We start from the raw sequence: 26,027 nt of genomic DNA on the forward strand, positions 1-26,027 counted from the left end.
ACACCCCTAAAGGGGTCTTCCTCTGCCCTATGAGTAATTCTGGGGCATGGGCTTTCTGTGGCAGGCCTTAGAGTTTACAGTGGACTCCCATTTTGCTTGATGAGTTATACTCTGCATTTACACTGGGCAAAAACACACAGAATTGGACCCACAGAACAGGAGCCTCAAACTCTCAGCCTGCAAGCTAATCCCAGCCAAAGTCATTGCACTATCTGGCCCGAAACTCCTAGTAGCCCGGGGGCTCTGTTACCAGCCCTCAAGCTTTGCCCCTTCCCGTCATCATCCCACCCTCTCTTTCCACTTCTCTGATGATTCCTGCCACCATGGTGAATTCCAAGCGGGGGGAGGAAGGGGTGGGGAGAGCAAAATGCTGCGAACACAGTGCCAGACCCCCACCCCCCAGTGATCCCTAAAGCCATGTCTTTGGGAAGAGAGTGCCATGGGAGGCAGGGCAGTGTTGAGAGGGGGCAAAGCTTGGGGGTGGTAATGGAGAGAAGCTGCCCTCCACTGGGGATGAGCTGCAGGCCAGGAGTTTGAGACACCCTACTATAAAAGCAGGGCCAAACACATTGGGCCAGATGTTTCTTAGCTACAGTGGGGCTGAACATGGAGAAACTCCAGTGCTAGTAACAGAAATGTGACCCATTTTTTCCCCCAAATTTTGCCTAAGGACAAAACATCAACCACACATGCGCAAGCACCATTCCATTCCTCAACTGACAAGTTTTAGACAAAGCTTCAGAGTAAAACATTTCTACAGAACACAAATGATGTTTCCAGCAATTCACTGAAATCACTATTGCTACTGGCTTCTCAGGGATGACTGCTGTCATTCACAGTGATCTAGCCTTTTAGAGTTGTGGTTGCTATGGGTGCATGCACATGTGCTTTTACATGGATTCAGTGGTCTCTTTTGTTCTTGGCTAGTTAAGTGAAATGTACTATAACTGCCAAAGCATCAAGACAGAGAACATAGTACTGGAAAGCCCAAGAAAGAAATAATCTATTGTTAAAAATAAATGCACACCTCTTTCCAGCAGAAAGCTTACAAACAAAGGACAGAGGCTATGTCTGTGTATTGGTAACTACTGCCACTGTTAGGCACAGTTTGTGCTCTGTTTCTCTATGCAGTCTTTTAAATTGTAGTGAGACAGCAACGGAAGAATAAAAAGACTATTTTGATTTGTGACTGTAGAACAGTGTGTGTAGAAAACTGTCAGAGACCTGTTTTAAGTGTACTTGGAGTTAGCAAGGCTCACACACAATGAAACAGATTATTTCCCAGGAAGAAAGATTTATAGTAGAATCACAAGTGTCTGTGTTCGAAGTTTTAATGTGTGGGGTCTTACCAAACATTGTATTTTCAAGTTGTCCCTCTTTTCTACCCCCAAGGAAGGAAACTTGTCACTCCATATAAACAATGGGACAGAAAAGATTGCTATAAATTATAAACATAGCAAAAACTGCTTAATACAGCTTATAAAATAAGAAAAGGGACAAGGACTGGAACAGTCAACTGATCCCGGTGGTTAAGTGCAAGTTACCACTTCACAAATGAGCACTCTCTTACTGGAAAAACTTAAAACCTTATTAAGGTATCAAGTGAGTACAAGGAAGAGTGCCTTTAATTGTGAGAAGTCATAGTAAGAGAGTGTCAGAGGGGTAGCCAAGTTAGTCTATAACTGGAAAAAAACTTAAATAGTCTAGCAGCACCTTTAAGACTAACAAAACATGTATGCAGATGGTATCATGAGCTTTTGTGGGCACAACCCACTTACTTCTTCAGCTGAAGTACATTGTGCCCACGAAAATTCATGATACCATCTACATGTTTTGTTAGTGTTTAAAGTGCTGCTAGACTATTTGTTGTTTTAAATTTTTCCAGTTATAGACTAACTTGGCTACCCTTCTGACACTCTTACTATGACTTCTCACAATTAAAGGCACTCTTCCTTAGACTCATTTGACACCTTAGCAAGGCTTCCCTCTAGCTCTGGGGGGGGGAGGGGGAGGGAGAAGGACTCAAGGCTTTGATCCCACAAGGCCTTGCACTCCATGCTGGGCAAGTTGCTATGCTTCAGTGGAAGTTGAGAAAAGACTATGTGGAGACCCAGTCCATCCTCCAGGATAAGGACAAGCAAGCATGTAACCCACTTCAAATCTGTTCCTTTATTCTTATTAGCACAAGGCTGGTGTGCGAGTGGAAAAAGAGCATGACAAACAAGATACTGGCTCCCCTCACATTAAAGTAGTACTAAGCCACTGGTCTCCAACCTTTTAAAGCATGAGATCACTTTTTGAATTTAAATGCCATCAACGATCTACCTCACACCCTAATGCCCTTGCCCCACCTTCTGTGTGTCTCTTCTCTGAGGACCTGTTCCTGCTCACTCCATCCTCCCTTCCTCCCCCATCCTCCCTCACTTTCACCAGGCTGGGGCTGAGGGTTAGGGTGCAGACTGTGGTCTTGGATGAAGCAATCTTGAGTGAGAGAGGGGCTCTGAGCTTGGGGCAGGCAGTGGAGGTGCAGGAGGGATGCTAGGTGCAGGCTCTGGGAGGATGTTGGGATGCAGAGGTGCTTGGAGCTAGGGCTTAGGGTGTAGGAGGGGTTCATGACTGGGGTAGAGTTTTGGGATGTGGGCTCCAGCTAGGCCTTGCTGACGTCTGGTGGCTCCTAGGTGATGATGCAGTGGGGCTAAGGCAGGCTCACCCCTGCCCTGGCCCCGCACCATTCTCAAAAGCAGCCGGCAAACTCCCTCCCATCCCAAGCCCTGTTGTGTCTCCTCTCTGCTCTGTTGAGATGGGATACAGAGTGTGGGGGGACACCCTGACATCAGCACCCTCCCCTGCCCAGTAAACAAGAGGCTCCTGAGGGGACAGCTCTGAGGCAGATGAAGTGGTGGCACCTGATAGCCTCTCGGCCGAACAAGTCAGGATCACCTCTCAGAGGCTCCAAGATCTACCAGTAGATCCCAATCTACTGCTTGGTGACCACTGTAGTAGGCCATGGCTTGCCTCTTAAGACTTATTTCTGACACTAGACAGGAGCAGTCTGGCAACGGTACAGTAGAAACTCAATGGATGATTGCTCCTTTCACTTCCTTCTCATACTTATACTCCCAATAGTGTACACCTGACCTGCGTCAGATCGCGCTGCAGTAACAGCCCTATTTATCTAATGACAACAGTATGAGAAAAAGTTTTCCAGGAATTCAAATTCAACTAATCCAGACTGAAATTCAGAACAAGGCCTCAGGAAATAGATAGCAAGGTATTTATCAAACATTTGTTACCCTTGTAAATCTAGATACATCCATGGGCAAGAGCAGGCTTATTATTTATTAAAACAATCACCTTTTCTATATGCCTAGCCAGTTCTAATAATGAGCTAAGCATTTCGCCACCTACCTGGGAATTTTGAAAAATAAGCTTTCCTGTATTTGTTTCCATTCTCATCATTCCAGAAGTGTGTCGGTTGACAAGGCATAGGCTTGGTACAAACCAGCTCACCGCTTTCTCCCCAGACTGGTTTGCCTGTTTACAAATAAAAAAAATAAAAAAAAACACAGATTTTTTGTACTTCCCTTTGGCCTACTGCTACGTACCAAAGCAAAACACCCAGGATTAATATTTGCATAATGGTAACACCCAGAGGCCCTGTCATTCCAGGCATTAGTGGCAGATCTAAAGAGTTCATGGCAATGGACTAAACTCAATTTTGATTTAACTTCCGAGTGTAAGATTATATGGTCTAATGTTCCCTTCTTATTTAGCCTCATTTATCACAAGCCTCTCCCAGGTACCTCTATATTAAACCAAAAACTTCAGTTAGACCAATGTATTTCAGCCCTCAGGAGATGAAGCATTGAGACACAGGGACAGAACAGGAAAGACCAAAGTGCTGCCAAGCGCCCAAGGTCTCTAGAATGGCAAGAAACCCAATCTGGGTGTACATTACCTAATTATCACAGTAGGCAAATCATTATCCAAGTTGCAGAGAATTTTTTTCCTTCATTAAACTTTAATGAACTTACATCAGTAGAGAATTTAGTCCATTGTCTGGTAGAGACACTCTTTAATTAGACAGGAATGTAACTAGTAAATTCAAATACAAGAAGTTGGGATATAGTCTCATAATACAGGGTTCCGAACAGCCATCAGACTGGCTCAGTCCAGTTTTTAGTGGGAAAAGCTTCCACAACATAGACTACCCCCCACTAAGGGCATGGAGTTGATGGCTAACTGTAAACATGAAACTGTATTGAGATCTCCATAAGATGATAGCCATTTCTGGACATTGGATTGGAATATCAGCTGATCAAGAGAGGATAGATCAGTCCCATAAATCGTAAAGTTCCTATAGTCATACATTTTAGTTAGAAGTTCGTATGGAATTGACTGGAAAATATAGTTACCTTCATCATTCCATGCTTCAACTGCCATACCCAGGTTCCTTGCCTGAATCTCTCCTTTGTAAACTGGAATTGTAACATTCTGACCCATAAAACAAGAAATTATATCTGTTCCACCTATATATAGCAAAGGAGAGACACTTAGAGGTCACATGCTTTAAAAAATGTAAAAAGGCCACATGAAGATTTTATTTTCACACAATAGTGAAATAAACTACCCAATTTAAGTAATGAAATTTATAATACCGCTGTAAGATTGTTTACATTTTTATGCAATTAACAATAAATGAAGTTAGAGAGGCTTTTCTTACAACATGCATGCCCTTTGTATAGGCTGAATTTGTGTCTCCTACTCAAGTTACACAACTTCATTAACTTCACGGGAGTAACTCCTACATTACACAGAGTGGGAGTGGCCTTTCAGACTCCTAGTCTACAGCTAGGTCAGAGATTTAGAGATGTTGAAAATTAGGAAATGACACAATGCCACCTGGTTCCTTGTGGCTTCTTGCAATCAAATATAGCTGGACTAGATAGTTGCTATGGGTCAGTTTCTATTGCTTGTTCTTGTGCATTAATACAACTGCAGTTGTGTTTGAGATCTTTGCACTAATGGAGAATATTTAAGCCTTAATTTACCAAAAAGTCAGTTTTCATGCAAGTGATTGGGATATTTCTAGTCATATTTAAATAAAAGGCACAGCTGCAACAAAAGGCCCAAACCTGCAAGTTTCACACATATGACTATTCTTTGGCATCAGAGACTACAGGCAGTCCCCGGGTTACGTGGGTCCGACTTAAGTCGGACCCCTAGTTACGAACCGGGGGGGCCCCCCCGCTACTGCGGGGTGCCTCCCCCACTGTCACCGCCTCCGGCGGCACGAGGGGCGCTTCTCCCCCAGCAGACCAGGGAGACACAGAGCGGCTTTTCTCGCTGTGGAGGACGCGGGCGGCAGGACCACCGAGACGCGGAGCGGTCCTGCTGCCCGTGTCCTCCGCGGTGAGAAAAGCCGCTCCACATCTCCCTGGTCTGCTGGGGGGGAGGGGGTGCGCAGCTAGTGCACCTCCCCCCCCCCCCCCAGCAGACCAGGCTTTTCTCGCCGACGCCTGGGGTAGAGCAGCTGGGGGGCTGCTGGGTTGGTCCCACAGCTGCTCTGCCCCAGGCGTGTCCGATTCAGCCGCTGCTGGTCAGTTCCAACTTACATACAAATTCAAACCTACAGTCCCTATCTTGTATGTAACCCAGGGACTGCCTGTATTAACAACTGTTATCTTAAAGTTTAGACCTACTCCCAATAAAGTCAGAGAAAGAACTTCCATTGACTTTAAAGTAGGAAAGATTGGGCTCTGGATCTGGGGCCTATACTAGATTCCTCTGAAGTCCTGATCCTTGGTGCCCTGAACATGAGGTCCTGTAGGAGTGCAAACTGCCCAATTGAGCCTTCCTGATATCACACTAAGCTGGATGAGGCTTAACACATCTCCAGTGTTAATTACCTAATCTGCAATCTGACCTGTTTACCGTGTCCATTAAACTGAAGTAGGATTCTGGCAAAAGCCTCCTCAGAAGGCGTTTCCTGATTAAATTAGCTATGCAAAGAACAGTAATTGCTGTAGGTTGAACAGACACTCATCCTCCCTCTCATTCTGCCTGTCCCCTGCCCTTCCCCCGGATAACCAATCAAAATAAAGAATCCTTCTTCCTTAGATCTACTCTGTCAAAATAATTCCATCTAAAAGTGAGTGTATCAAATTCATTATACTAATGCAAGGGCATGCTGAATTATGCAGAAAAACCCTGCACATGTCAAAGCTAGTTGCCATATAAGTATCACTGAGGCTGACTGATCCGCAGCTTCATTTCCCCCATATACAAAAATTGCAAAGAGGCAACAAAGACATGAACTGGTTACAGAAGGAATACAAATGTAAAAAGCTTTTGGAGTAAACATTTACCTGAAATGGACCCCAGGAGGACGCTGCTCTTTATATGTTTGTAGACATACTCGTAGCTTTGAGATTTAAGAGGTGACCCTGTAGACAGTATAGTGTGAAGTGTATGAAGGTTGTGGGTATCACCTCAAAAAGAAGAAAACCAAGCATTACAAAAAGAAGAAAACCAAGCATTACAAACATTTAAACATCTTATCTATTCACCAATAGATAAATGCAAGTTGCCAAATACAACCCTGTGGCTAGACTACAAGGCTAAAGAAATCGATAGGCGTTTGAAGCTTACATGGTTTTAAATTTTTCTCTTCTAGCACAGCCAGCCACTTTGCACCTGTTCCAAGGATGGTGATCCTAGAAAGGAGAAACATTTTCAATGGTTTTGCACATTGTGTATCTTACAGGATCAATTATTGTGGTTGCTTAAAGCTTTAAAGATTCCCAGCAATTAAAAGTAGGCAAGTCATTGGAGTCACTTCTATAGCTTTGAAATTTTTTATTCTGGCTTTAAATATTAAGCTTTTAATATTGTAACCTGTAAGCATTCACTTACAGGTTACAAGAATCCACAGCTACAGAACATTGCCTAACATTTAAGTCATTAATTTGCCATAATTGCCATTGCCCTGTTTAACAGAAAACTATTGCCTTGTTACAGTCTCTCATATTTTAATGTTATTCCAGTGCAATGTAGTGAAAAATACCTCATCTAAAAGATAGTAATCCAAGGTGTGCTCTCAGGTACACACTCAATTCCAACTTAAGTCAATGAGAGTTGCATATCTGAGAATGGAACATGACCTTCAAGAGCCATTACATTCTGGAAAAGTTAACTTCACAGTATATTCTATATATTGGTACATACTGAATTCTAGAATAGAGAGCTCTCATAAGGAGAAAACGCTGGTTCAGCAGCTTGCCTTTTGTGAACAACTGAAATGGTTTCCTACATTTGAGTTAAAAGGCTGAGTCACTGTTTTTAGTATGTAAGTTTAAGCTGCCTCTTCAATCTCTCGGTTGCAAATTATGGCTTTTTAGGACAACAGAATCAGCTCTGCAGCATAACTATTCGCAATACATAAGGCATTCATGCCAAAATTGAAGGCACAGTGTGAAATAAATATTTCCATTTATGCAATAAGTAAGATATATAGCTGGAGAATGTTGTCCAATGCAAGAAACAAACAAAACATTTTAACCACAAGCATAAACATTTTCCTTGCATGCTACTCCTCTCCCTCACTCCACAATCAAGCTTCACAACATCCCTACAAGTTAAAAATTCTTGCAATGCCCATTTGATCAGATATTGAGAGGCAAAAGTGACACACTCAAGGCCTGCACCAGGAAGAAGGGAAAAAAACAAAAAACAAAAAAACACACCACAGGAATCCTGGCTCCATCACCCTGATCTATTCAATGGACTTTAGAAGCTTAACATAGCAAACAGCAAACCAAGTAAAAGGAAATCTCCCTCAAACTTTGGAGACAGAACACGGGGTGTGATAATCTGTCTACATAAGTTAAAACATAACTGGGACTGATATAGAATCGCAAGAGCTTTATTTGCCTACTTACTGCTTTAATATAGGAATTCTATGGTGCTAATAATCTAACCAGGAAACAGATTTTTAAATGACTGCATAAAATTCATTTTCAGTTCTCTTATCACAAAGAAGTTGAGAAGGTGTGTTCCCACACACCAATTAAAAAGTTAAAGTGAAGCCTCCCCCAAAGTCCATCTATTGTTGGAAGTATTAGTATAAATATTAGTTAGTACATTAACTTTCTCCAAGAAACCCTGCTCCCATATAAAGTAATGCTTAAGTGATTAATGCTGGCACTATTCATTTTCATGGAATCATAGGGCTGGAGGAGACCTCAGGTCATAGAGTCCAGCCTCTTGCCCAAAGCAGGACCAATCCCAACTAAATCAACCCAGTCAGGGCTTTATCAAGCCAAGACTTAAAAATCTCTAGGGATGGAGATTCCACCACCTCCCTAGGAAACCCATTCCAGTGAAATAGTTTTTCCTAATATCCAACCCTACACCTCCCCCACTGCAACTTGAGACCATTACTCCTCGTTCTGCCATCCATCATTACAGAGAACAGCCTTTATCCATCCTCTCTGGAAACTCACATCCTGCCTCACTCTTCTCTTCTGCAGACTAAGCCAGCCCCAATTCCTCCGCCTCTCCTCTTAGGTCATGTGCTCCAGCCCCCTAATCATTTTGATTGCCCTCCAGTGGGCAATGCGTCCACATCAGTTCTGGGACCCCCACTACAGAAAGTGACACAATACTCCAGATGTGGCCTCACCAGAACAGAATAAAGGGGAATAATCACTTCTCCAGATCTGCAGGAAATGCTGCTCCTAATGCCATCTAATATTCCATTTGCTTTCTTAGCTACAAGGGCACACTGTTGAGACAAATCCAGCTTCTCATCCACTGTAATCCCCAGGTCCTTTCCTGCCAACTGCTACTCAACCATTCAATCCCCAGCCTGTAACAACACCTAGGATTCTTCCATTCCAAGAGCAGGACTCTACACTTGTCCCTGTTGAACTTCATCAGATTTCTTTTGGACCATTCCTCTAATCTAGGTCACTGTGGATCCTATCCCTGCCCTCCAGCGTATCTACCCCTTCCCCTAGCTTAGTGTCATCTGCAAATTTGCTGAGGGTGCAATCCATCCCCTCATCCAGGTCCTTAATAAAGATGTTGAATAAATCCTGCCCTAGAACCGATTCTTCAGGCACTCCACTAGAAACCAACCGCCAACCTGACATCGAGCCGTTAATCACTACCCATTGGGCCTGATAGTCTAGCCAGCTTTCTATCCATCTTACAGTTTAATTTATCCAAGCCATACTTCCTTAACTTGCTGGCAAGAATATTGTGGGAGACCGTATCAAAAGCTTTGCTAAAGTCAAGGTATATCACATCCACTGACTTTCCCATGTCCACAGAGCCAGTTAGTTCATCATAGAAGCATTTTACATGGTAGCAATAAACTCCCTTGAGAAGCTGAAGGGTATGAAAATTACTTATGCATGGTGCTTGTTTAGACATTCAAATGCCCAGAGCATAGGATGGGGACATTATCATAAAGACCGTATCACACTCTCTTCCCTATTACAAATGGTGATTGGCTCAACAGTCAACACTGCATGAAGATATTCCCAAGGGTAGAAGAGAGAATAGTTCCTAAAACAGTAGAGCAAAGTGGCCAAGCCACATGCAGCTCTTTGATTAAAAAAAAATGCGGCTCCTGCCGCTTCTGAGCCACATGCCTGGACTGCTCACCGCCAGCCGCTCTGCGCATGGCATCCCAGCACCTAGAGGGAGAAGCATGTGGCGGCAGCAGCTCTGGAACCCAGGCATTAGGTTAGAGCATTAGGTAGAGCCGTGTGTGTGAGAGAGAGGTCTGGCTCTGGGTTAGAGCTGGGGGGGGAGGGGCGGGAAGAGAGAGGCGCTGGGAGTGCCTGGCTCAAGGTAGGAGGGGCATTGTGTTAGAGCAGGGGAGTGTCTGGCTCTGGGGGAGAAAAAGGGCATTGGGTTAGAGTGGGTGGGGCTGAGAATGCTTGGTTCTGGGGGAAGGAAGGGGAGGGCGGAAGCACATTAAACTCAAAAGTCTTCATGGATGCAGAATAAAGCAGCCAACACAAATTTCATATTTAAGTTTTAGAGCAAAAAAAGAATCAGAATGTACCTGGTTTACACTGTGTTTCTTTAAAAAAAAATTCAAAGACTATTGTTTGGCAGGCTGATGCAATTATTTGAGATGTGAGTCTTTCCCTTATTGTTTTTTAACCTTTCATATTTGTAGTCTGGGACAGGCACTTCAAATTATGCTAATTTACTTCTCAGTTCTATTTAATTTTTTAAAAAAAGCTCATGGGATAGAATAGTGCAGTAGTGTTAAATTTAAAATACATGGTGGAGATGCTTTCTGTTTAGTGTGAAAATATTACTGCATTTTAAAGGTTTTTTTTTTTTAATTTGATATTTGTTCCTTGTCAAGCTTTCTGAAGATCTATGAGTGGTCATGAATTTTTGAAGTGACTAGAGACTTCATTGATTTTTATCAAAAATGTCCTGTAACATTTTTAATCACTACATTTTATGTACTATATCTTTTTATAGATAAATAAAAATACATGGCTCTTCTCACTCTATCCACCACTATTTTGGTTCTTCGTCTCTAACTGCTCGGCCTCCCCTCTGGTAGAGTATCAAAAGCTAGAGGCAAATGTCAGTTTTTCCACAACTAAAGGGTACTATTTTATGAGGGAGTTCCTTGCTTTTCCTATCCATTTACTTTCAGATGATCAAGGGAACCTCAGGAACTGCCATTGTTAAATAGTGACAGCCTTATTTGCACATATACTGCACTCCAATAAAATGTTATGAACTCACAGGAATGGTTTCCTGAGGCAAGGTAGCCAAGCAGACTTTCGGTAAAATCTTGTCCTTCAGCTGTGGTATACTACAATCATATGAAGTATTTTTATCCTTATGCAATATTTACTTACTGCCATCCTCTGAGTAATTTATTATATAGCAAGGATACTCTGTGCTTATCTTGGTTTCTTACACTATTTGGTATACTCTTTTAGAAACCTATGCAGTAGTTCCCCTCTCTTTCCTTCCTTCCTTCCCAGCACTCCCTCCCCCCTTACCCCGCATCTACATTCAACGTTTATCTCTATTTAACCTTTTGGTACTGGCTAAATCCAACCATACTGGGCAGAATCTTTATTAAAACCATCCCAATCAAGTTGTTATTGTTTTTCAGTGCCAACAGGGGAAACTATTCTCTGGGAGATATTGTAATAAAGATGTCATATCAGTTATATGTAGTATACTGCACCTTCGTAACAGGAAGTAACTCATGTTAGCTATTAAAGGCAATTTTGGAACAAACTACATTAGAAGGTTATTAGAGTTGGCTAACACTTTTAGCAATAGATTTCCATATATCCAGATGATGCTCAAAAATAATCTGTTTTATTTTTAAACTAACTTTTTGCCCCACTATTTCTGCTCTTGAATCCCTCTAAGTTTCAACAGATATTAGCCTTCCACCAGAATTTCACTAGGATGTAACTTTTTATTATAGTAGACAATGCTGATGTCAATCATTAAGTATTATGTAGCATAAAAGGCAAAGCTGCATTTTAATTATTAAGCGGCAATAAAAAGGGAAATGAAGTGCAGCACGCTTCAATCACAAATGCACTAAAACAGAACACTAACTTAAAAGCTAGTAACATATACACACACACACACACACACACACACACACACACACACACACACCCCCCTCCTGTTTAACTCTGGTTTGTAAGATGGAATAATTAAAAACAATGTTCTGTCTAGCATACACAAAAGGTAAATTATGAAGGGTCTTAAAACAATTCATTTGAATTTTTCTATTTCTTTCTGTAACAGTAGAGGGCACTCAAAAGCTCATTATGTTCTCACAGGGATATGGGACAATTAAGAAATTGCTGGACAAAGAATGAAACAGATTAGAAAACAAAATATGAAAACAGGCAGTTCCACTCTCAAATTCTATAAAGCACCATATTCAGGTTTATCCTGAGTTATCTGAAATAAAGGATTATTATTTCACAAATTGAGTGCACTAAGAAATTACTCTTCAGACTGCTACCAATTACTGCCTTTTCAAAAGGCTGGGCTCTTAAACTGACTATTGAACTGACATTCTTTGTTTACTAGGAATCTAAATGACAATGAATTTTAAAACACATCATTGAACCCTGTGTCTCTTTCACTCCCTCAAACAAAAAAAGGACCATTTCAGTCTAAGATTTCAATAATTTATCCTAAATTAAGACAAAGTTTAAACTGTGCCATCCTATGGGTTGGCTTCAGATCAAGTAAATAGTCTCTAATGAAGCTGGTTTTATGCAGGATTAGTAACAGACTAATGAGTCAAGACAGCTATTTCTAGGGCTTAAAATGAGGAGTTCTATAGTTCACTTTAACATCTTGTTTACTTACCCTAGTCGGTCAACCAAATCCCAGAGCACATTCGGCGATGGAACAAGAGGAGATCCATCATATAAGACAACTGAAGCTCCTGTAGAAAGTGCAGACACTAGCCAATTCCACATCATCCAGCCAGTCTAGAATAGACAAGACTCTTAACGTTATTGGTCCAGCACCGTAGGTCCCAGATGAGGGATTTTTCTGGACCAGGAGAGATCATTTCAGGCCTCAACTTCCTTGCTCCCCCTGCAGCCCAACTGAGCCACATACCAGTTCCCACAGCCTAGCTGCACATCAACATCTGAGCTGCACACCAGCTCCTGCTTCTGCAGCCCAGGCCCATCCTCCCCTCACAGCCCAGATGAGCCACACTCTGGCTCCTCCCCACAGCCCAGCTGGACCGTGCACCAGCTGTGCCGTGCACCAGTTCCCAGGACCCCAACACCATGAAGCATGCGAACTCCCTGCAGTGTGCCAGGACTCTGCTCAGACCAGAGAATCCCAGATTATAGAGGTGCAACCTGTAGTTTCTATATTTGTGAGCTCATTATGAGGGAGACATCCCTCCCAATTGCTGACTTGTGTATTCAGTATCTCAATGTTACTTGAGATTACCACTACATGAATTTGTTTACTGAGAGAGTCAATTCAACAGAATCCACGGAACAGTTCCAACTGTTATCATCACTAAGTTCTGGGTAATGTCAATGATGCTACTAAGGATTTACAATGGTTGTAGCTAAACTAGAACCTGGCTTCTGCTTTAGTAACCTTATTTTGGGTCTTCACAATAATTAGGGGAGAAAAGACACACAACTAATGTGGGGCCTGAAACGTGGGTGTCATTTTAAATTACCCCAATAATATATTCATAGGTTTAAGGCCAGAAGAGACCATTAGATCATGCAGCCCTGATGCCTGTATAATACACCATACAGAGTTTTATCCAGTTATTCCTGTACTTATGCCAGTAACTTGCATGCAATCAAAGCACATCAACCAGAGCAGCATCCAGTCTTGCTCCAAAGACATTAAGAGAGGATGTCACATTGAACATCAGAATCCCATGAACTTCTACCCTATAATAACTAATTTGGAATATAACTTATCTGCTAATTACAGACCAAAAATGCTACACAAAATAAAACTGTATTGTAATTTTCACAAATACCCAAATACTTCACAGAATAGAAGTGACATCAGGTGTTTGACAATAAAAAAAACAAATCGGACATGGTTTATAGTAGTTAGTGTGTATTTTGACACTCCATAACTGCTTTACACTGAACCCCTTCATATGCCAATGCAATATGTTCTGACTTTTTAAAAACTTTGAATGCTAGAAATGTCAGCATTTCTGATTAACAGTATGTACACAACTCCTTGCAGAACACCTGCACAGCGCCTATGCTAAACACACACCTGAGAAAAGGATTCTTCCCTCTCCAACCAGGCATGCCACTTTGTTGGCATCCAGGGCCTTCTGCTGTCTAGGAAAGAATCTCCATGGCCCAAGCACTGAGTAGGACATGTGTAAATGACCCTATCTGCCGAACTCCACTGCAAACCCCAGCACACAAGTCCTGCTAGGAGCACTGGAGATAAGTTTTTTTTTTAAATGTAGCCAGGAAAAGGCAGGGGTTGCTTTAATTTATTTCAAGGGCCACAGCAGTTCTTATGCTGGCCCTTCAGTAGGACTCTTACCAAATAAGCAGAGTAATTTTTCCACATCTCTCATTTTCCCTGCCTCAAACTGCTACAGCTTAAGAGTTTACAATGAAGATCTTAGTTTATATACAACTTTGATGATCTCCTCTACTTGTATCAATCATCATCTTGTTTGTCATTAAGGTGCAAGCCTAACAAATGATGGGGAAAATAACCAGACTCCTCACTGGAGGCACCATAGGTTAGCTGTTACTGCCACAAGTTAATACAGGAGCTCTCAAAACACAGACAGGCTAGCCAACCAAAAATTCCTTTGATACCTGCACAGTACTGCAGATATTCTCTCTGTTATGGTCCCAAAATGGTGGGAAAAACACCAGCAGAGAGCAATTTAAACCTTCAACAGCATATGCATGACTGTTGAAAACACAAAGTATCATGGTTTAGTACAACATTAAGTGCAAGTAGTCCAGTATGCCGTACCAGCAAGCTATTTATAACCAGTATGGCATACTGGCAGCCATCCTGCTGGGGGCAGCAGCAGGGAAAGGAGCAGAAATCTGCATCATTCACAGTCCTGTCCTCTGGCAAGGCTGCTATTACCATAGACAAAGGGAGGACAGAGACCTCAGCTATGTGGAATGACAGGGGCTGAGGCTTCTGCTCCTATCCCTGCTGCAGTTCCCAGGAAAGCCCAGACTGAAGTCTCAGCATGGCAGAAGTAGTCAAAGGGCCTTCCCTCTCCTACCCTGGTAATATGAGATGGATGTGGGGAGGCCTTCGGCTGGAGGGGAGGGTGGGGGGGGCAGTGAGGAGTCACATGGGTCATGTGAGAGTAATGTGAGGAGATCATGTGCCTTCCTCTCCTCTTTACCCCCCTGTACTAATATAAAATGGATTTTACATGTATCCCCATTTTAGGCTTCCCCCCTCCCCCTTTAAAAGGAGTTACTAAACTGCACTACGTTGTTTACACTAGTACCAAGGACTGTTACACTCCAAGAAGTCACAGAACAGCCACTCCATTTTCTTCTCATACTAATAATATAAAAGGAATCACTAATATAGAACATAGGCATTTCAACAATGGGTAAGAAAAGTGGGCCAGATGGCCACTCTCACATCTCTGACAGTGACCCCAAAGGGAGATGCAAACAGGAAAAGTGTCCCAGTGCACTTATGAAGTTCCCAAATGAAGCTGAGAGTCAGAGATTGGCTCATGCCTCAAACCATGAAGGTTCATAGCCTTCTAGAGATTCCCTCTCCCACCCTCCAGAAATGCACAGATTCTTGCCACTCCACCAAGATGAACAGGTAAAATTAACTGTCACTTCCATGTGCTGGATCCCCACATGATCAGGAGTGGAGAGCATTTTTTGAAGATCAAACTGAGGATGTCATTATTGTAATAAACTTTTTGTAGAGTCCAAAAAAATCCTACAATCCATTTTGGTTGCTAATTAGCAGGAACATTTAATACATGTCCAATTGCATTTTATTAATACACCTGATTCTCAAATTGGGTTTTAAAAAAAAGGAAGAACTATGTAGCACTTTAAAGACTAACGAGATGGTTTAACAGGTGATGAGCTTTCATCACCATCTTGTTAGTCTTTAAAGTGCTACATAGTTCTTCCTTTTGTTTTAGGAAGATCAGACTAACACTGCTACCTCTCTATTACTATTCAAGTTGAGAACTGCTATTCTTACAGAGAGCACCACTAGAAATAGGTAGGATTGTATCGATAGTACTGTGGAAAGTACCTCCCTCTTTATAAACAGTGTTATACACATGTCTTAAGCCCCACTTGCCGTTGTATAGTACATAATAATGTCGTTGCTGGTCATGTTGCCATGAAGAATATGCTCCTTCAGATGCTGAATTAGTGTGCCCTGAAAAATACAAGTGAAGAGAAAAATATATGAAATTATATTTATGTAAATATAAAGCAAAGAACTGGTGGTAAAATATATTTTTCAGTATTCTAATGCTGTACAGCCCTCACCAGGAAATATTTTAGGGTTACAATCAGTTACTGAATTGTATCCCTTTCAAAGCAAAAAACCAAACAGGCAACAACTCCCACACTTGTCCATATCATCACAGATAGCATTCTTCACCTCCCCCCTTCATTAACTTTCCAACCTCCATCAGAATTTCAGCAGTGTCTACACTCAAACTACAACAGAGGGAGCAGGTAGTTTCCAACAGGACTGCAGCATCCCTCTACAGCCAGCAACCAGAATAGCGCAGCCCATAAGGATGTGTTTACACAGGGAAATGAACCAAAAGAACTGAAGGTTGACACTTTCTAGTCCAGAACTCTCAGGTCCAGAAACCTCAGTCATCCAGAATTATTTCAGTTAGCCAGATGTCCACTTATCATGGGTGTGGCCAAGTTCCCCAGGGTCCCAAAAAGTTTGTGTATAGCCACCGGTCCTAAGTGTTCTGTCCTGTTATTTAGCTCTAATTTACTCCTAAATGACCTCTAACAGCCCAATAAGCAGTGGAAATGTTGGCAATGCTGCTAGACAATATTGTCCTTCCATGGTCCAGAAAATTCTCTCCTCAGGAATCAGTCAGGTGTCGAAGGTGCTGGACTGGAGAGGTTCAACCTGTACTGCAATACATTTCTACATCTATATCTGTTTATATACCACTGTAGTGCTGCAGGTCCATTTCCCCAAGTGAACAAGTCCTTTGACAAGGTTTCATGCTCATAGTACTCCCAGATGACTGGAAAGAGACAGACACAAAGATGTTCTTGACTTAAGTGTCAAAGCACAAAGCATTCTCATCTCATACGAGGCCATAACAGCTCAAAATGTCCCAAAATTTAACTCTTTGGAGATTACAGACAGAACTGCATAGACTAACTAAGCATTTGTACAGCTGGCATGGTGGAAAATTCCCCTGCTCTAACTAGTGCTGGCAAATGACAATACACTGAACTATGCTATTACTCACTTATTTCATTTGCTGGAAATGTAGGTAGAGTACTTTTTGGATCATCATTCAAGAGTGACTTTCCAGGATCAATGAATTTATAAACTGCTTTCTTGTGTCACTTTACTACAGTGACACATTAACGTGGTTGATTTAAATACAGAAGCTATGCTTTGCATTTTTGCAAGTGCTCGTGGTTGTGCTATTAAGAACTTCATATAAATCAAGCAAAATATGTATGTTGAAAGAAAATCCATTATAGATAAAAATGTAAAACAAAGAAACAAACGTACAATGGCACATGCTTTTGCAGATGGAAAGGAAAATATTCAAAATCCAATTTTCCCTTAGCATCTCAGACATCCATGTCTGGATTTTACCTGCTAATGTTCCTGTGCACAGACATGTCATGATGCTGCCATCTAGCTATGGACTATTTACTTACATTCTGAAAGTTGAATTCAGAGCTTTACCATATCACAACCAGTAATTTAGATGCAATCTTGCACAAACATTTATGTTTAAGTTTATTGGGACAGCGCACAGTGCAGGCTTAGGTATTCACAAGAAACAGGATTTTTAATGGGAGCCTTACCGTTGCAGTACTGTAGAAGTATTGAGACTATACACCCATTGGATAAAATTCAGTTGAATGTTTTGTTGCCCTTATTATTGCCAATTTATAGTTTAAAATTTTCATTGTGATTCCCAGGCTCTGAAATAATAAAAATGAATCCACCCACAAACTATAACCACTATTATAGAAAAAATGGAACATAAACCAAGGCAGATTGGTAGAAGACTGCGGAACTCTTAAAAAAAATATCTGTCTCGGCTTCTAGCTGAAGAGCCCAATTCTCCTTGTGTGTGAAACCAGTGCAAGGGAAATTAGCATTCTGGACTATGTTTCTAGGATTTAGAAATTATTTTAAAAAACTAAATATCTAATAAATTATCCAGTAAAACGAAAATCCTAAAACATTTCTCTTAAAGCTGTTAACACACTAGATCTTTGCTTCCAAAACAAAAACTTTATATTTACATACATACTTACCTCTGCCAGCAATATAAATGAATTTTAAATCATTTCAAATGTCTGGCTTCCATTATATTAATTATGGCTATAATTTAAATATACCCCACAACAGCTACACAGGAAAAAAAACATGAGCTCAGCACATTGCTTAGCACATGAGCTTAGCACATACAATAGAGCAGGGGGTCCCAACCTGGCGTCCGCATACCCTCAGGGGGTACGAGAAGCTTGTCAAGGGGGTATGGGGAATATTTGGGAAATAACTAGATTATCCTAATTGAAATATTCCAAAAGTAGTAGCGTTAGTGAAAAAAGTTGTGGATTCTAGAATCTAGAATTTCTTTCCTTTCATATTGAATAGGGGGTACGGGAAGATTTACTAAAAGCCAAGAGGATATGGGGACCAAAAAAGGTTGGGAACCCCTGCAATAGAGTAAATTTAGTTAAAGAAAATCATTTCCTATAAAGATTGGGTATATAGTCAAGTTGTATTAAGTCCATGGCAATCAGCATTATTTCATACACTTTTGCTGTCATTTCATCTCATGTATTTTTGACTACTGTACACTTCAGCTATATCAGCACTACTGTGGGGTTCCAGCCAAGCCGGGAGGATGAGGGAGATGAAGGAGGAGGAGGAATTGGGGCAAGCTAAGCAACTCTGTAAATTAGTGGTCTCCAATCTTTTTATGCCCAAGATCACTTTTTAAATGTCAGAACAAGCCAAGATCTACCGCCCCATCCTTCCCTCAAGACACCATCCCTTCCTTGAAGCCCTGCCCTCTCTGTTCTCCTCCTCTCCATCACTTGCCATCCCCAGCCCTTATACACTCTCAGGGTATGGCTACACTACTGCTTCCCCCCTTCTTTCCCCAAGTCTTCTGTAGGAAGAGGTTTTTCCAACATTTGGCCTGTCTAGACTGGGCCAAATGTCAGAAAAACCCCTTCTTTCAGAAGCCCCCTTATTTCTCGTGGAACGAGGAATACAGGGGTTGTTAAAAAGAGCATGTTTGCTCTTCTGCTAAGCAAGGTGGTAGAACGAACGCATCCCTGGACACAGAAGAGTTTTTCTGGGATACTCCTGATGTCCCAGAAAAACTCTTGTAGTCTACTCGTACCCTCACTGGGTTGAGACAGGATGTATGGGCTCTGGGGTGGGAATGAGGGTGAGAGGTGCAAGCTCTGGGCGGGAATTTGGATGCAGGAGGATGTGGAGAAGGGGACGCTGGTTGGGAGAAGGGGCTCCAAGCTGGGGAGTTTTGGAGTCAGGTGAAGGGTTGGGGTGCTGAACAAGCCACAGGCTTGCGGATGTGAGGGTGTAGGAGTTTGGGTTGGGATGTGAGGGGGACTCAGGGCAGGGAGCTTGTGAGTATGATGGTCTCAGGACACAGATTTGTGATAGTGCAGGAGTGTTATGGCAGAAGACTGAGGATGTGGAGCTGCAGGAGTTTGGGGGATAAGAGGGGCTCAGGACAGGGGGTTCCAGTGTATGAAGGACCCTAGATCTGAGTCGGGGGGAAGGGGTGCAGGAGTGTTATGATGCTGCGGCCAGATAGGGGCTTGGCCTCAACTGGGGTTTGTTGGCCAGGCTTCATTTTGAAATAAAATATTATGTCAAATACAAAAAGTTTCAGCATTGTCTTTATTTATGAGGAGGGGAACCTGTTTTGAGTCAGGGGTCACTGATCCACAGAAAAAAGTTAGTTGGAGCCACACAAGAAAGATGGAATTAAAACAAACAAAAACAAAAAACAAAAACCCCACCCTCCTACAAAATCCCCCGCACCTCACTAATGTGGCCCCCAACTGTGCTGGTGGGAGCAGGGGACATGGGACTGGGGCAGGGTGCTAGTGGGTGCTGGAGTGGGGACAGGGTGCCAGTGGGGGCAGGGGACAGGCTGTCAGTGGATGCTGGGGCAGGTAACAGGGAGTGCTCGGCACACACCTCCTCCCAGGACTCCTATCCCCCTCCACTCCTCACGCCTCTCTCTCCCCAAAGGGGAAGGATGTCCCAGCATGCACCTCCTCGGGAGGCTCCTACCTCACCCTTCTCAGCAAGTCCCCGGCACAGACCTGGGTGCTGGTACCGTGCCAGCTGTCTGGGGAAGGGGGAGCAGACAGAGCACTTCCTGAAACCCCAGAAGTGGCACGCATCTGTGGGACTTCCATCCACCCCACAGGAAGCCGGCGCTACCTCCATTATCGCTGGAGGTAGGTAGTGTGGTTTTTTGGGGGCGGTGGGAAATGGGAGGGCCCCGAACCCCTCGCGATCAACTGATCGAGCCCTAACAATTGGCCAGTCAGTCAATCACGATCAACAGGTTGGTGACCACGTCTGTAAATAATATAGAGATTAAAAGAACCTTAAAGAGGGAAAATTCCTTTCAAATCTATCCATCTGGTCAATAGGGTTACCAGGTGTTCGGTTTTGAACCGGACAATCCAGTATTTGAGTTTCTGTTTGGGGAAACAAATTGAGAAAGGACAAATGAGAAAATATAAATGTCCGGTATTTTCTAAATAAGATGTAATGTCGATTATGATATAATGTCAAGTGTGTCTGGTTTTTTTGTTGAAACCATCGGGCAACCCTACTGGTCAACTGTATTTGTCATGACCCATTGGCACTTCTTCTGCTCATTAACCTGTTTTCACAAGTGCTTATTGTAACAGTCTGAACTCTCAGCAGCTACCAACAGTTGCTCAACTTGTCACAAAAATATTTATTTCATTCTCTCACAAACATGCGATGTGCCTCCAAAATTACTTTGTCCTGTGCACAATGAGGTTTCTGCAGATCCCCCAGCTTAGGAGTGAGCAAAAGGGCCTCCACGGGCCAGATCCAGCCCATCAAGTGGGTTGATCCAGCCCGCCAAGGCCCTGCCACTACCCCGCCCCAGGCAAATTAGGGCATGGGGGTGGGGATCACATCAGGTCTCCTCCCGCCCTGCAAGCAGCGCATGGCACTTTGAAGTGCTACATACTCCTCACAGAGCAGGGGTAGGGTGGGAGAAGGCTTCATGTGCTGCCGTACCCCCAGGCCAATCAGGGCCTGGGGGCAGGGGAGTGCGTAAAGCCTCTTCCCGCCCTGCCAGGGGCATGGGTACCTAGTGGGTGGGTGGGGGAGGTGTGCCCCTGCCCCCAGACCAATTATGGTCTGGGGATGGGGAAGCCCAGAAGCATTCTGGCCCCACCTTTTCCCAATTAGGACCCTTCCCTTGCAGGCCAGCCCAGGGCCACTTCAAAAATATTTGAACTGGCCCCCAGCAAAAAATTATTGCCTATCCCTATCCCAGGTACTTGCAAACAATGAACATTTGGGGCAAAGGCAGGCCCAAAGGATTCACCTCTCTACAAACCCTCCAGTCCTTCCCATCAAGGGGAAATGGGGGGAGGGGGGGAGAGGAAGTGTACAGGGACACTTAGGGACAGATCCAAAGCTTTCTGAAGTCAAAAGATACAGCCTTCATAAGGTTGCCTGGGCTATATAGGCCATCTGCACTACATACACAGTCATGCCACCTTCTTCCTAGAGTTTCAAAAAGTAAAAAAAAAAGGACATGGGGCAAACAAGAGTGGTTTACTCTTAACCAGATGTGCTCTCATTCACATTGTAGTGTTTGACTATAATCATGTGTCACCAGACATGCTCAGTAACTGATTTTCAAACAATTCTCACTTTCCTAAATCAACACTCAGCGAAAGGCAGAAAATTTAACCTTGGCAAGGACTAGAACCATGCCAGATTTCAAGTCTTGAATATCTGACTTTTTGTGATAGCCGGATGTAGGCAAGTTTAGTTGGAATGATTGTTATATATATATATATATATATATATATATATATATTATGTAGGAAGAATATTTTCACTGACCAAATTCGAACATGGCTAGTGGGCTCTTGCTCAAACTCTAATCAAACTTAACTGATAGAGATTAAACATAGGAACATTTCAGCATTAATGAAATATTAGCAAGAATGGGTGGTTTTGGCTGAAAATCCTTTGCAATCTTCACTTCAGTAGACACTCCACAAAGCAAAGTTCCCAAAGCAAAACATACTCTAAGGAGGAAACTTGTGACTCTTTTATAAAAAAAAAAAAAATCTTTAAACAAAAAACAAAACAAAAAACTAAAATAGGCTGGTTTAACTACATCACTCAGGAGGAGTCTGACAAGTCCCCAACCTAACCCCAATACGAAACAGAACTAGATCAGCAGACTCATTCAGCTATAGGGCTTGTCTACATTTAAAACACTACGTGAATTTACTAATAGCAATTGAGCTTTGGATTGACAGCACAGGAGGCTGAAATCTTCTAACAACAAAAGCCCAGCAGTGGAACCACAAACTTCCCCATGTCATCTCTGAAAAGGAGACTCATGACTGACCAGTGATCTGAAGAAATGGGCTGTGTCCATGAAAGCTCATGATACCACCTACATGTTTTGTTAGTCTATAAAGTGCTACCAGACCGTTTGCTTGCAGTCTTTAAGGCTCATTCAGTATTTCATCTCTACTAACAAGAGAATCCATTGTGTGATGGATATTTGTCCACTAGGAAGTGCATCAAGGCTTTTTGTGAACAACCAAAACAAGCCCTAGAAAGTAAGACTTCTGGTCCCTATTGACTTTTTCAACTTTCGACTACTAACCTAAAGTTGAAAGATTGTGTACAGTCAGTTATCAAAATCCACTTAGTTGCAAAGGTTGGCTATCAGTATCTTAAATTATCATATGCACTTGAAAAAAGGGGAATGGAGCTCAGAGGTTTAGAGACAGACATTGTGAGACTGCAGCCCCAAAAGGGAAAACCTACCCCTGCTGAATGAACCATGCATTTTGGTGCTCCTGTTGTGCCAGATGAATACATGATGAAGAGAGGATGACTAAAGGGAAGCTGTTCCAACTCCAGCTGTGGGGCCTGCTCTCCTTTCCCAGTAGCAAGGAAATCCTCTAGAAAAACACTGTGCAAGGAAAAGAGGGAAGAGCAACTACTTAACTACTTTTAACTTTAAAAACAAAAATTAAATGCTACTCAACCACAGACAACTGAGATCATTTTCAAAGCCACCAGCACTCTTACAATACTATAATAGGTCTATAGCCCTATTTTAATTCTTTTTTGCTGTTCAGACCTTTGTTTAAATTTCTTAGCTTGTTTTTTTTCCCCCAAATAAAAGAGTCAACAAATTGTTTAAGAATAAAATATTATCTCGATGTCCTAACATGCCTACAAATCTATACATATAAACAGCAGATCGCCTTGAAAGCCCTATAGCAGTAGAGGTAGCAGATCAGTGCTTGTACAGACCCTATCTATGCAGTAAATCATCATACAGAAAGCCCAGGTGGCAATCTACAGTGCACAAACTTGCAATACAGTTAACCATTCTGTGCAGCTTCTGCTACAGGCATACTGGAAGTCCCAGAGTACAAGTTAGCCAACTATACTAAGCCATGCACTATGAACTCTCTGTATTGTAGCTAAGTCCAGGTGAAACATTACTGGTCATCAAGCTGATGCATTGTAAAATAACACACTGTGCAGCAAGGCAGGAACTCACCATGTATACGGGCCTTAAGATACACAGGCCTAAGAAAGATCTTTGGTGTATGGCTTGGAACAAGGATGAAGCCCTCAAGGGAAATATTAAACATAATTTGTAATATGGGTTCACTGTGGAGTGAAGACAGAATGGCTGCACTACCAACTAGTACATTATTATGAAAATCAGAAGGGAGCTATGCTGTACCCAGCTCCCTTGAATCAGCTGTGAACATATCTTTGGCTTCTACTATCAATTTCAATGAAATTGTTCTGGAGTGACAAAGAATCTAGCCTTTTTCACATAGTTTGTAATGTTAGCAATTTCAAAAAGATACCTGGGCAGCCTATCCCTGAACAGTAAATAAACAAATGACCCCTTTGTGTGAGCAAGAACAATTTAAATGGCAATTCTTTAGTATGCTTTCCTCTCCCCATTATACCAGCTTTCATTTATATAAAAAGTGTTAATAAGCTATTACACAGAGCAAACATTTTCTTTAGATGATTTATAAAAGCAAAACAGTGATAATTATTGAGTTTGACTTAAAGTTTCTTGGCACTTTTCATGTTCAAGTTGATCTGTAGTATCCAGCAATCAAGATGTCAAGAAGTCAACAGCAATGAAAATAAAATTCAGGTCTAACAAGGATAGCTTGCTGCTTTGTATAAAGCTAAATAAAGTGGGTAGTATTTTACTGGATGCGCCTATTTATAGCAATTACTAAGACACCGTGAAATATGACTGAGAAGAAGATATTGCAAATGTATGTGAGGAAAGAATGAGAGGGATACAGCAGTTATAAATATAGCAGACAAGCTGAAAACAGATACATTTTATAAGCAAACTAATTCCATCTCTTTATGGAGCGATTTCTTGCTGTGTCAATACTAACTGGGGGGAAAAAAGTGCTGTAATGAAAGAAAGCAAATCAGTTGCTCATTTAGCTTCATTCTTATCAGCACTGCTTATATTAGCCAACTCCCACTAGAAAATGTACTGTAGTAGTTTTACAAGTCTGACAAAAGCCCTCTCTGCATCAGCTCCCATCCATTCTTCTATCACAAGTCTGTGAAAAAAATCTGCTGAATGGACAGTTTATAAAATAAGGGTTTAAAAACAAAACATTCTCTTTTAAAGTACTACATACAGCATTCTCAAGCAGGGCTTGAAACCTAAACATGCTATCACTATACTACAGCATGCAACACAAAGTGAAATTAACAAAAAAGTTTAAAAACATAATTGTCTAATTGAACTTCCAAGTTAACAGCATGAGCCTAAAGCCCAGAAATAAGAATTATTCCAATAAAGTCAATGGGCTAAACTCTCTGGATTTACAAATGCATTAGGAACAAAATACAATTTGTCCTGCATTCTGACGTACCAAAGTGTAAGAAAGAAAAACTCTGGTTTCAGAAAACTGCTTGCAAATGTGCTAAATATAGAAAATAGGGGTGTAACTGAGTAGTCGACTATTCGCATTTCCCCCCTTCTTCCCACTGCCTTAAAAGCCAGTTCCCCATCTCCCACCTCTGCACTGCTGCCGGTAATCAGAGGCAGCAGCGGGGAGGGGAGAGGCTGCCATGAAGCAGCCTCTGCCCACAGCCAGGCAGCCCAGCCTAGTCCTGGTTCACACCGGGTTTGGGACCTACCCCCACTGCAATTCAAATATAGTAGGAGCCAGGCTGCCCGCCTGTCTTTCACTAAATTTAAACTGCAGAGCCACAGCAGAGGTAGGTCCTGGACTTGATGCAAAATGGGACTGAGTGCTTCTTCCCTTAGCAACTAATTATACAGTCAAAACTTCTATCAACTACACAATTAGCAAGTTACCCACCTCTTAATATCCTTAACAGAAAATCAAGTGAAACAAGCTAAAATGAAAAGAAATTTAAAATCTAATCGATTAAGAAAATAACCTATAAAAATATGGTTTTACAGTATCTTGTCAACATTATCCCACAAATTTAAGACAAGAGCTGTGTGTGTTATATCCGGTGTCCATTCTCTTCTCCAGGAGATTTGTATTGCTGCATGCCTAAGGATCCATATACATAAAAGGAACCTGATCCTCACAGGTTATTCCCAGATGAGAATATAAAGCTTGTAACTAAGCTAACAATCAAATACTAAAATTTCCCAACATTCAGGAATGCACCGATGAGGAAAAAAAATCCACGGGGAATTCTGGATCTGTCCCATCTCTAGTTGATAGACAACAACATGTGCCCAAATCATGAATTGTCCCATTACCTGTTTGGTATTTTAGAAATATCTATTGTTTCTCTCGATGACACATATGGAATCACCACCACTTTTCTTAAGTCTGGAAGTCCTGGGGGGAGGAGGAGAAGAAAAAGAGAGGAAAAAGGAACAATTTTTTTCTATTTATTTGAAGTTACATAAATAAAAGGCCTCTTCGGTTTGGTTAGTTTGTGTA

General features: G+C 42.1%; 1 protein-coding gene across 2 annotated transcripts in view; it reads right to left on the reverse strand.

Moving 5' to 3' along the window:
* Positions 1-26,027, reverse strand: part of AACS (acetoacetyl-CoA synthetase) — a 93,903-nt gene that overhangs the window by 26,687 nt on the left and 41,189 nt on the right. For both annotated transcript variants that reach the window (XM_075898472.1, XM_075898473.1), the window contains exons 7-14: positions 25,841-25,922; positions 22,855-23,002; positions 15,865-15,945; positions 12,397-12,521; positions 6,652-6,716; positions 6,369-6,491; positions 4,416-4,529; positions 3,409-3,534 (exon numbers count right to left, since the gene is read on the reverse strand). In XM_075898472.1, coding sequence (XP_075754587.1) covers positions 3,409-3,534; positions 4,416-4,529; positions 6,369-6,491; positions 6,652-6,716; positions 12,397-12,521; positions 15,865-15,945; positions 22,855-23,002; positions 25,841-25,922 — 864 coding nt within the window. The remainder of the gene's footprint in view (positions 1-3,408; positions 3,535-4,415; positions 4,530-6,368; positions 6,492-6,651; positions 6,717-12,396; positions 12,522-15,864; positions 15,946-22,854; positions 23,003-25,840; positions 25,923-26,027) is intronic.

The sequence above is a fragment of the Pelodiscus sinensis genome, chromosome 15, assembly GCF_049634645.1.
Source record: "Pelodiscus sinensis isolate JC-2024 chromosome 15, ASM4963464v1, whole genome shotgun sequence".
In the NCBI taxonomy this organism is placed as follows: domain Eukaryota; kingdom Metazoa; phylum Chordata; order Testudines; family Trionychidae; genus Pelodiscus; species Pelodiscus sinensis.